Source organism: Ursus maritimus, unplaced genomic scaffold, assembly GCF_017311325.1.
Source record: "Ursus maritimus isolate PB19 unplaced genomic scaffold, ASM1731132v1 scaffold_5, whole genome shotgun sequence".
NCBI classification, from domain to species: domain Eukaryota; kingdom Metazoa; phylum Chordata; class Mammalia; order Carnivora; family Ursidae; genus Ursus; species Ursus maritimus.
The window spans coordinates 45,255,423-45,267,505 of NW_024426663.1; the positions used below are offsets into that span (position 1 = coordinate 45,255,423).

General features: G+C 34.9%; 1 protein-coding gene across 1 annotated transcript in view; it reads left to right on the forward strand.

Annotated features, from left to right (window-relative positions):
* MIER3 (MIER family member 3) overlaps positions 1–11,842 on the forward strand; it is a 29,596-nt gene extending 17,754 nt beyond the window's left edge. The window contains exons 9-13 of the mRNA XM_040622251.1: positions 1,639–1,720; positions 3,337–3,431; positions 7,388–7,515; positions 7,597–7,739; positions 7,845–11,842. Coding sequence (XP_040478185.1) covers positions 1,639–1,720; positions 3,337–3,431; positions 7,388–7,515; positions 7,597–7,739; positions 7,845–8,302 — 906 coding nt within the window. The 3' untranslated portion in view covers positions 8,303–11,842. The remainder of the gene's footprint in view (positions 1–1,638; positions 1,721–3,336; positions 3,432–7,387; positions 7,516–7,596; positions 7,740–7,844) is intronic.
* Positions 11,843–12,083: the final 241 nt, after the last annotated feature.

A 12,083-nucleotide genomic window follows, 5' to 3' on the forward strand; every position in this document is an offset into this window, starting at 1 on the left:
TTTAAGAGCATTTGTTAGGCACTGTGTGTACCTATAGTTGCAGGATACTCTTGATTGTATGTGGGATGGGGCTGGGAGTATTGCCTAGTAAGGGTTTTTTTTGGATGCTCCTGGTTTTACCTTCTGACATCATTTTGCCCGTCTTGGACACTTTTCACTCTGTATCGTTAGCCTCAATGATCCTAACTGAAATGAATATCCAGGGATAATTGGGCTCAGACTTGAATTCCCAGGTAACACAGAAGTTGTAGTAGCTGAATTTCAGAGTAGCTTTGCAACTGTCAAAAAGAAACCCCACTGAGTTTTTGTACTGTTAGTCTATTAAACTATAAATTAATTTTGGAAGAATTAGTACCTTTAAAACATTAAAACTTCCAGTTCAAGAACATGGTCTTACTCTATATTTATTTGACTTTTTTAATCACTCAAATATTTCTGTTTATTTGGATGTCACATGTATCTAATTAACTTAATTCGTCAGTATCTTAAATATTTTTGTGTATTTAATACTTTTGTTAATGGAATCTCTATTATAATTATCAGTATAGAGAAATCCCATTTTTTAAAAAAATTTATTTTTTCTCAAGCTGGTGAAACTAATAATTTTTCAGTTGTTTTTATCAGGCTTTTTAGTCTTAAAGTCATTATTGAATTATACCTTGGTTCCTTCCTTACCATTTATTATATCTCTTACTCCCGTTACTGTCTTACTGCATTAGCCATAACTCTCAGAGACTTTTGGTAGGGATAGTGATTTGAGGCCTGCTTTTGATGGAAGTTAATATATCTAAGGTTTTTACATTAAGAATAATACCAGTGCTTGGTTTGATATAGGCTGTCTTTATTATACTAAGGTAGTAACCATCTACTTACACTTATAATGGTTTTTGTCTTTTTAAAATTAGAAATGGATACTGATTTATCAGATGCTTTTTTTAGCAGCTAGATTGTTTTTTAATGATTATGTTCTGATTATTAACCTTTTGATGTATTAATAGATTTATGAATATTGAGCCATCTTTGCCTTTTCTGGAAATTACTTGGGAAGGTGGATTACTATTTAACTTTCAGTTAAGTTCTCTCCACTACTGTTGAGAAGAAATTCTAATTTTAAGAAACTGACACCCTTCATAGTAGACCATGAGACTGTTATAAACCCTGGTCACTCAAGTACCCATCCCTCTATTCTGGGCCTGCTGCTGTTCCCTCTCATTAACACTAAAAGGCAGGGAGTAGGCGATACCAAAAAATAAGACCGTAGTTCTAATTTTTGCAAACTAGAAAAAAGATCTCTAAAGTAGGGAAATTGACCAGCTCAGATGGCCTGGCAATTTAAAAAATAAAAAATAAAGTCGAGAATGATACTGGTGGGTGACTTCTAAGGTGTAGAATGAAAATGAAAAAACTCCTGGGATACCAGAGTCCATCACCAGGATAGTTAAGTAGACTAAATGTTTGGGCAAACATACCCCTAAATGTCTTGCATTTAGAGAGCATTTCAGACAGTACTTGTCAGGACTCTTACTAGTCCTGTTGTTTGTTTGTTTGTTTGTTTTTGTCTATTTGTTTTAATGCTGTTAAGTGTGAACTTCTGGTAATTTTTATTGGATAGGTTTTTTTTTTTTCTTTCTCTCCTAGGCATTATATGAACTTCTCAAGTGTAACCATAATATAAAGGAAGCAATTGAAAGGTACTGCTGCAACGGAAAGGCATCTCAAGGTAAGGAACGCTTGGGCTCAAGAGAGAGAAATGACAGAGGATCCTTGTTTGGGGATTAGAATAAGCAAAGTATTGTAAAGGATGAGCAGTCCTATAACACTTTTGTAAGATACATGTTCATCTTCATAGACAATAATTTTTTCCTTTTCTTGCCCTCTATTTTTAGACGTACCAGAGATTGTTCAAATACAAATTAGTTACCCCCCTGTCAGCTCCACTTTCTTGAAGAAATAGTTACAGAACAAAGCAGACCCCAGAGATGACAATATATCCAAAGTAATTAAAAAGAATGATTTTATAATCTCATTGAAAAGAAAAGTTTGTGTTGTTTTTTTTTTTAAAGATTTTATTTATTTATTCAACAGAGATAGAGACAGCCAGCGAGAGAGGGAACACAAGCAGGGGAGTGGGAGAGGAAGAAGCAGGCTCCTAGCGGAGGAGCCCGATGTGGGGCTCGATCCCAGAATGCCGGGATCACGCCCTGAGCCGAAGGCAGACGCTAAACTGCTGTGCCACCCAGGCGCCCCAGAAAAGTTGTTTTTTTTAAACCAAACAGGAAATGAAAAGGAGATTGAAGATAAAAAACATATAATATATTCCATTGAATTTATTACAAGGAAGGTGTTTTTAGTAATCATGTAATAAAATTTTTATAATACTTAGGCTTTGTTTTGTGTGTGTCAAGGAAAATGGTTAACTTTAACTTCAGTACTTTAGTCATTATATAAATAATTGTATGCCCCATAGCTTTCATTAAGTATATACAGAGTGAAATAATACTCAGTAATATTATATAAATGATTTGGGAAAATAGAAAAGCTTTGAAAACAGTACATTTAAACTTGTAGGTTGATACAGTCTGTTGAAATGTTTTCTTGTAAAAGTTGCTTTTTTGAGAAAATTGTTTTTAAGATCTGCTAGTCTCAAAAACTAAATATTGGTTTTTCCTTTAGTTCAAACTGTATTTTATCTTTATGGTGGACTACTCTTAATGGGGACTTGGTCCCCAGTGTCTTCAAGTGAAGAACTCCAAGTTTCCTCTGCCCCAGACAGATTTGAGGTCACTCACATTAGCATCTTCTGAGAAGTTGAAAGGGATTTAGTCTTTTGAGAGCATGGGCTTTTCTTATTCCCATTGGATTTCCAGAGTGTAGCACTCTGCAAACTGACTTTAAATAAATATGTATTGATTATTTGTGGTCTTTAATTCTAAGCACTATGGTTTTGATATAATACCAAAATAAGGCTTTTTTTTCTCCCCCATGAAGCAAATAACCTTCTTTTCTAATTTGAAAAAAATATATGCTCATTGTTTAAAAAAATCAGAAAAACAATGATCATAAATTATAGAAAAACATTACATTCTTATCCTCCCATATAGAGAAAAAAAAACAAAGCCCAGTGTTTGTATTTTGGCATTGTTGATTTTTAAATAAGATTTGTATTGTGCATCCTTTTGGTAATCCTAACTGAAATCTCTTGCATACAGAACTGTGTGTGTGTTGGGGGGGATAGTTAGTTAATGGCCTTTTATAAGGGAAACATACTGAAAGTAAGCTAGCATTTCATATAGGAGAGCTCTGAGGCCAATAAAATTTCTTTTTAAATTTCTTTAGAAGGAATGACTGCGTGGACGGAAGAAGAATGCCGGAGCTTTGAACATGCACTCATGCTTTTTGGAAAAGATTTTCATCTTATACAGAAGAATAAGGTTAGTTGAGCAAAATTTGTACAGATTGCTTAGTAATGACAATGAATAGAAGCACATAAATTTTAAGTCATTGGGTGAGGAAAAAAAAGGAGAATTTGTTAATGCATTCCTGACGTTAGCATTTCTTATATTGCTCTACACATGACTGGGATTGGCCCCCACCTGCTTACGGGACGGCTGATAGAGTACTCATCTATCTTTTGACATACGTAGTGGTTACACTCTACTCGTGGAGAATGGATTGACTATATTTTCTAGGTAGTCTTACTCTTCTTCCGTTTTCCTTGACTTTGATTTCTTTCTAAGCTATTCAGAGGTTTGTGGCCTCAAAAATGTTTCTGTTTAGCAGCCAGAACTGCAGTTGCTGAAAGAAGCAGCATTGGTTACTAAAACCAGGTATAAATGTTCTAATAACATCAAATGCTGGCGAGGTTGTGGAGCAACAGGAACTCTCATTCATTGCTGATGGGAATGCAAAATAGTGGCCCCTTTAAAAGACAGTTTGGTGGTTTCTTACAGAGGTAACCATACTCTTATCATATGATCCAGCAGTTGTACTCATTGGTATTTACACAAAGGAGTTGAAAATTTATATCCACACAAAATGTTAATAAGCACATTTATTCATAATTGCCAGAAGTTGGAGACAAGTAAGATGTCCTTTGAGGTGGATGGATAAATACATAGTGACACATCCAAACAATGGCATATTATTCAGAATGAGATGTCAAGCCACAAAAAGTCATGGGGGAACCTTTAAACGCATATTGTTAAGTCAAAGAAGCCAATCTGGAAAGGCTATATACTGTATGATTTCAACTATATGACATTCTGGAAAAGGCAAAACTATGGAGACAGTAAGTAGATCAATGGTTTCAAGATTTGTCATGGAGGGATGAATAGGCATAGTAGAGAGGATTTTTAGGGCAGTGGAATTATTTTGTATGATACTATAATGGTGGATATATGTCATTATATATTTGTCAATACATATATAATACCTGAGTGAACCCTGATGTAAATGATGGACTTTGGGTAAAAAAGACATGCCAGTGTAGATTCATCAATTGTAATGGCTAAATGCCAATGAGTGGGATTGCTGGATTCTATGTAGGAGTACATTTGGTTATGTAGAAAACCTTCAAAATGTCTGCTAAAGTGGCTTTACCATTTTGCATTCCCACCAACACTGAGAGAGTTCCTCTTGCTCCACACCTTCCAGCATTTGGTGTTGTCAGGGTTTTAGATTTTGGCTATTAGAATGAATGTGTAATGTATCATGTTGTTTTCGTTTGCATTTCTCTGAGGACATAAGTGGAGTATATTTTCCTGTGTCTCTTCTTTGTGAGGTGTCTGTTAAGGCCTTTACCCTATTTTATAATTGAGTTGTTGTTGCCTTACTGTGAAGTTTTAAGTGCTCTTTACATTTTTTGGATAATAGTCCTTTATCATGTGTGTTTTGCAACTCTTTTCTCCCTGTATATGGCTGTCTTTTCATTCTCCTAACAGTGTCTTTTGCAAAGTAGAAGGTTTTAATTTTAGTGAATTTCAACTAATCAACTTTTCTTTTACAGATCATGTTTTTAGTGTTACATCTAAAAAGTCCTGGTCATCCCCAAGGTCATCTAGCTTTTCTCCTATGTTATCTTCTAGGAGCTTCATAGTTTTGCATTTCACGTTTACGTCTGTATTCCATTTTTAGTTTATTTTTGTGAAAGTTGTTAAGATCTTTGGTTTCTTTCTTTTTTGTTTTGTTTTGTTTTTGCATGTGGATGTCCAGTTCTAACACCATTTGTTTAGAAAACTATCCTTGCATTGCCTTCACTCTTTGTTAAAGTTAGTTGACTGCATTTGTGTGGGTCTGTTTCTGGGCTGTCCATTCTCTTGTGTTAAATTGTGTCTGTTTTTTCATCAGTAGCGCACTGTCTTGACTACTGTAACTTTATAGTAAGTCTTGAAGTTGGGTAGTATCATTCCTCTAACTTTATTCTTCTCTTTCAATATTGTCGTGGCTACTCTGTTTTGTGTCTTTCCATATAAACTTTAGAATTAGTTTGTCAGTATTTACCAAGTAACTTGCAGAGATTTTGATTGGGATTGCCCTGAATCTATAGGTCAAGTTGGGAAGAACTGACATCTTAACAGTCATAAGTCTTCGTACCCATGAATGTGGAATTTCTCTCCATTTAATTAGATCTCTGATTTCTTTAATCATGGTTTTATAGTTTTCCTCACATACTTCTTACAAGTAGTTTGTTAGATTTGTACCTAAATATTTCATTTTTGGGGTGCTAATGTAAATGGTATTGTATTTTTTAATTTCACATATTGGTTGTTCATTGTTGGTATATAGGCAAGCAATTGACTTTTGCATATTAACCTTGTATCCTGCAACCTAGCTATAATCATTTATTAGTTCCATGAGTGTTTTGCTGATACTTTGGAATTTTCTATGTAAGACAATCATGTCATCTGTGAATCATGTCATCTTTATTTCTTCCTTCTCAACTTGTATACCTTCTATTTTTTCCTTGTCTTACTGCATTTGCTAGACCTTCCAGTGAGATATTGAATAGTTTATTACCTTTTTGTATGTATGAAAACCTAATGTTTTCTCAAAGATAAGATGAAGTATTTAATTTAGTGAGTAGATAAAACATTTTTTAAGAAGCCTGGGTTGTTTAAGTCAAAATAAAACATAAGTTTTGCAATGACTTATAAGATCTATCCACTCATTCCATAAATAATTTCTACCATTTACCAGACATTTTAAGTGCTAGAGGTACCTGAGTGAAAAAGACAGGAAAGGTCTGTGACCCCAAAAAGTCTATGTTCACCACAGAGACTTAAAGTGAATGATGTTTATTGAAATGTGTACTTTATTTCTTGGCTTAAAAAGCTTGTTCCCTATGTTATGAACTTATATTATGTCATGCTCACTAATCAGGATAGAGACTCTGAAACTTCTTTGTTGGATACTGATTAAATAGTAGGGAAAGTGTTTATTGGATAAGGATACAGAATTTTGTCTCTATGTCTGAATTCATACCTGTAGCTGTATATGGTTTGAGCAGCCCTAGTCTGGATATGGAGCCAAGTTGGCAAGGCTCAAATTTTGTTGTTGTTGTTTTTACCAAACTCCGCTGGAGCTGTGAACCAAACCCATGTTGAAGGAAAACAACCTGCCTTTAGCTAGCAAATCATCTTAAGTTGCAGATGCAGTTGAATGCTGCTCCCTTTTTTAAGGGTTCTGCATCTCTTTTGCATTGTGGAACCCTTTGATAATCTGATGAAGCTGTAGCCCTTCTCCCCAGAAAAGTATACCTGCATATAATTTTGGAATTTAGTAGATGCCAGTGAATCCCATTCATGGACCCCTCAGGGTTAAGAAGGACTGCTGCTGCAGTTAGAATCACAGTGAAAGTTCAGTGAGGAAAAGTAAAAGTTGCCATTGTCTCAAGAATTTCAGTAAAGATGTAAGATCATTTCTGGATACACATTTATTTTATAAATGAATATATTCTGATTTAAATAAACCTTGAACTTTTGAGGGTATTCTTATTATTAAATTGTGTAGATGTAATGACATTTTACTAGTAAAATGTTCAGAATTTATAATTGGGAGGATAGAAGATAAGACCCATGGATTGAAGCTATAGCGTTATAAAGAAAAAGAAAAAGAAAAAAAAAAAGTGGGATACCTGTGTGGCTCAGTTGGTTAAGCGTCTGCCTTCAGCTTAGGTCAGGATCCCAGGGTCCTAGGATTGAGCCGAATTGGGGTCTGTGCTCAGTGGGAAGTCTGTTTCTCCCTCTACCTCTGCCAATCCCCCTGCTTGTGTGGGTGTGCTCACTCGCTCACTCTCTCTCAAAAAATAAAATCTTTAAAAAAAAGAAGTCACTGAAAAATGGGTTGGGTCTGTTGGTTTCTATTCAAAATTTTAACTTTTTTTTGTTAGGTGAGAACTAGAACAGTTGCTGAATGTGTGGCATTCTACTATATGTGGAAGAAATCTGAACGTTATGATTACTTTGCTCAACAGACAAGATTTGGAAAGAAACGATATAACCATCACCCTGGAGTTACGTAAGTACTATGGGGTTGATTCTAGAGAATTCTGTTTTTAACTGATAGGGAGTCTTGAAATTATTGGGGTATGTTTTTCAGGGACTATATGGATCGTTTGGTAGATGAAACAGAAGCCCTGGGTTCGACAGTAAATTCTCCAGCCTTAACTTCTAATCGACCTGAGCCTCTTCCTGATCAACAGCTGAACATTCTCAACTCTTTCACTGCCAGTGACTTGACAGGTAAAATGAGCATCTTTTTGTGCTTGTTAGCTTACAGCAAAATTGTGTCGTCTTTGTTTCATGACATGGGACCACTTACTTAAATCATTTTCCATTTCTTTTTAGCTCTGACCAACAGCGTGGCAACCGTCTGCAACCCCACGGATGTGAATTGTTTGGATGATAGCTTTCCTCCACTGGGCAACACACCCCGTGGACAAGTCAATCATGTGCCTGTCGTAACGGAGGAGTTACTCACCCTGCCGAACAATGGGGAAAGTGATTGTTTTAATTTATTTGAGACTGGATTTTATCACTCAGAGCTAAACCCCATGAACATGTGCAGTGAAGAGTCAGAAAGACCAGCAAAGAGATTGAAAATGGGCATTGCTGTTCCTGAGTCCTTTATGAATGAGGTTTCTGTAAATAATTTGGGTGTGGACTTTGAAAATCACACACATCACATCACCAGTGCCAAAATGGCCGTCTCCGTGGCTGACTTTGGCAGTCTGTCTGCCAGTGAGACCAATGGTTTCATCAGTGCCCATGCTCTGCATCAGCACGCCGCCCTCCACTCCGAGTGACAGGAGCCAGGGGCCCAGAAACAGTGCGTGTGCAGTACCAGTAAACTTGAGGAAAGGATCAGGTTTGCTTAGTCTTTCACTGGAAGTTTGAACCTTTTTCACTATGACATCAGTGATGTCAGTATGTATAGAACTATATCTTGATTTATCAAGAGTATTTTCATTTTTCAATCCATAAATGTGGAAATGAACTATGATCAGCAGAGTTGGGAACTAAGATTGAACTCTGTGGTGCAGCTTTAAGCTCTGCTTATCTCTTCCTCATCCCCCAGTACCTCTTCTCCACTCCCTTCTTTTTCTATTCTTTTCTGTTCCCCACTGCCCTCACTCCCAGTTTTAAAACCTGTAGACAGAGGCCACCAGCTCAAAACCAGCACAGATGTTCTGAACTGAATGGAGTGGCTTCTTTTCGTGTAAATTCCTTTTGCCGTAATGGATGCAGTGGAATAACAATGTTTACAGGTACCGATCCCAATCCCTGCTCAATGTAGCATTTTTTGGTTTTATTTTCTTAATTAAATAAAAGCAGGGGTAGGTTTCTTTAAACTGCACAAACATGCAAGGATTTTTTTAAAATGGAAACTTCTCTCATGTTATTCAACTAGAGCACTTCAGTTTACAAAACAGCAAGTCCATCTTTATGGAAGCCAGCACGAGGAACTGCGTGCAGATTATGAAGACGCTTGCTTGGATCCTGTTTTGAAATTCCAGACCAGGGCTACCTTACACAGAATCAGTCATTTTACTGTGGGAAGAGTTCTGTGTACCTTCATTTATTGGCTAAAAATTTGGCATTTGAAGATGTGGTATTCAGATGGGGTTTTGTCCACCATTGTCAAGATTATAATTGTGAAAATCATACTGGTTGTTGATAATTTAGTTTATCCTGAGGCAACTGACTTGCAGGACACAGTCTACAAAGCCTAGGATGTTGCCACTCAATGGTTTACATTTTGAGACACTTCTTAAGTTGTTTGTAGCACTGCAGTTCAAAGTGTTAATATTTTGGAGGGACTTCTAGATTTTACACTTAATGCAGTAGAACCTTGGAGTATATTTAAACTTTTTTGTTTAGCTTGAACAGTTGGCAAGGAAAATGTGAGTTTCTATCTGAAATAGAATGGTACTTTACCACTTTAAGTTTTAAAAAGTGATAAACGTTCAGATGCATCTCAAACTCAGTTTTATTTTTATTCCAGACATTGTGAATGAGAAGCCATTGTCCTAAACTTTGGCCATTTTTGCTCTACAGATATGCATCTTAAGTTAAAAGGTGAATTCAAACAATATGTAATACAGTATTAGGGTGTAATAAGCTTTGCTTTTATAGTTCAGTTAAGACAGAATTTTGCCTTTTTTTTTTTTTGCACCGTCTTAATTCCCAATTTCTACTAGTTGTCTTGCTTTGCAAAAAACTTAAATGTTTGGCTGCATTGCTCATATTTGTAAGAATAAGTCGCTTCAAGGTTATGCTGACAAGTAGATAGGTTGTAGTGACCTTAGTAGTGATGGAAAGGGAGGGTATTTATTATACAAACTGTGAACTGCAATGACATCCTTAGTTTTGGATGATGTGTATTCTTATTTTTCTTTGCAGCATTTTAATGAAGATTGCTTTGAAGTGTTTACGCAGTAGCATATTTACTATAAAATTTAGTTTAGCACAGTGGACAAAAGTAGTTAAATTAATAACTTAAAATCAGTCTCTAATTTATACATCTAAAGTCTAGCATTCCTGTATGCACACAGTAAATAATGGGTAGCCTGGGCTCTGTGTTGCTTTCAGATATTTTTATCCAAGTTATAAGCTTCTTATTGCTGTGGTGTTGTGCTAAACTTTGAACCTTATTTCTTCTGTTAAAAATCAGTATACCTTTTATAATTTAGTAAGATACTGGCCATAATCTTCCATTGTTATAACTTTGATTTTCACTCTGGGTTTACAGTGGCTGGTTTGTATAAAGTAATTTACACAAAGATGACTGAATGCTAATACCAGTTGCACTTAAATGAACATGCCCATTCTCCGTAGCTGATGCAGTAACATATTCAGTTTATCTATGCATTGCTGGGATCTTGATATAAGATGGAAACAGTGTTTCTTATCTAAAGTTTTGATTATCAGCAAGTTGAATGGACACTTTAGTTATTTAAATAAAGATTTTTGACCAAAATCCAGAAAATGATATGAGAGAAAAATAAATTCCAGCTAGTTTATTAGATTTTTAAATGTCAATCTGATTTTAGCCTCTTAGAGAGCGCTAACTAGCTGGTAACGTTTACTTTTAATTCCTTGTTAAAATGAGGCAATAATTTGCAAGATTTTTGTATATATATGTAAATTCTTCATATCTTTTTAGATCTAATTCAATATTTTCTGACTGCTTCCGCCATGTATAATACCATTTTTGTGCATGCTTGATGTGACATTCATAAATTGTACCACTATGACTTTATCCATGTAAAATAGCTATTTATTGAATTTTCTTTTGAACGCTGGGTTTACTGGGTTGTTTTTTTTTCCTCCAGTTAAGCATCTTAACAGAGAATTTGTTACTGTTTATTAGAAGAATTGCGTTTGAAAGCATGAAAATTACTGATTTGCAATTTTATGAAGAAACAATAATGCCTTTGTTATCAAGTGTTAAGCACAATTCTTATAACAAACTGTGATAAATTCTTTTTTTCTTTTGCCGCATTATTTTCTTATGAACAAACCAAAAATCCATGGTGAGCTGTTGCATTGTTGGCTGATGTATCTTTTATGTACAGGGAATTCGAAGAGGACAGCGGATTCATTTAGAAGTGTAACTGGTGCTGTGATCATAGCAATACTTTACTTTTGTTAGTCGTACTTCATCTTTTCCATACTAGCTTTTTAAATGTTTAGTTTTCCTCTTGTCATGGTCAACTGCTGAATTTACTTGAAGGATGTAGAATACTGTTTAAACAATACTAAAGTGTGTACAATTAGGTCAAAGAATTGTGCAATTGTTTCCTTTTTAATTTTTAAAATTGAGGGTCATAAATATTTGAGAACGTCAGATCTAATACAGCATAGTGATACTATTTAATTTAACCAAAGTCTCTAGTGAATATTTCAACTTTGAATGTAAACTAATGAATAAACCTGACCACCAAGGAGATTGTTTGCCCAGAGTTTCAAAGCACATTGTCTACAAATGGAAATTGAAATAATTTATAAAAATATTGACATTACTATGTTTTTTAAAAAGTTCTTAATTTTTTCACTAAAAGGAGGAAACTATTAGTTTTATTGTTAAATATGGTAGATATTAAAATTCCTCTTAGATGACCAGTGATTCCAATTGTCCCAGTTTGAAATAAGTACCCTGTGAGTATGAGATTAATTAGTGACAATCACAACAAGTTTTAGTATCAGATGTTCAAGAGGAAGTTGCTATTGTTGCATTGATTTTAATATTTGTACATAAACACTGATTTTTTTGAGCATTATTTTGTATTTGTTGTACTTTAATACCTGGTGTACAGTTCCAGAAATAAAAATCTGGAAATCTTTTTTTTTTCTTGGTTCGTGTGAGTATTTGCTGCAATTAGATATTTATTTAATAAATCTTAAGCTATAACACATGGGTAGATACTTAACCACTTTTCAATTGGATTTTGCTGTTGTAAGTAAGAGAGGTAAGTGACAAAGCTGGTTGATAAAATAAGTTTTCTTTAAATATTCTGTAGCAGATTTTCATCTATACTAAAGCAGCCATCCCAAAGTGAGGCTTGTTACCCTTATAGTTTAATT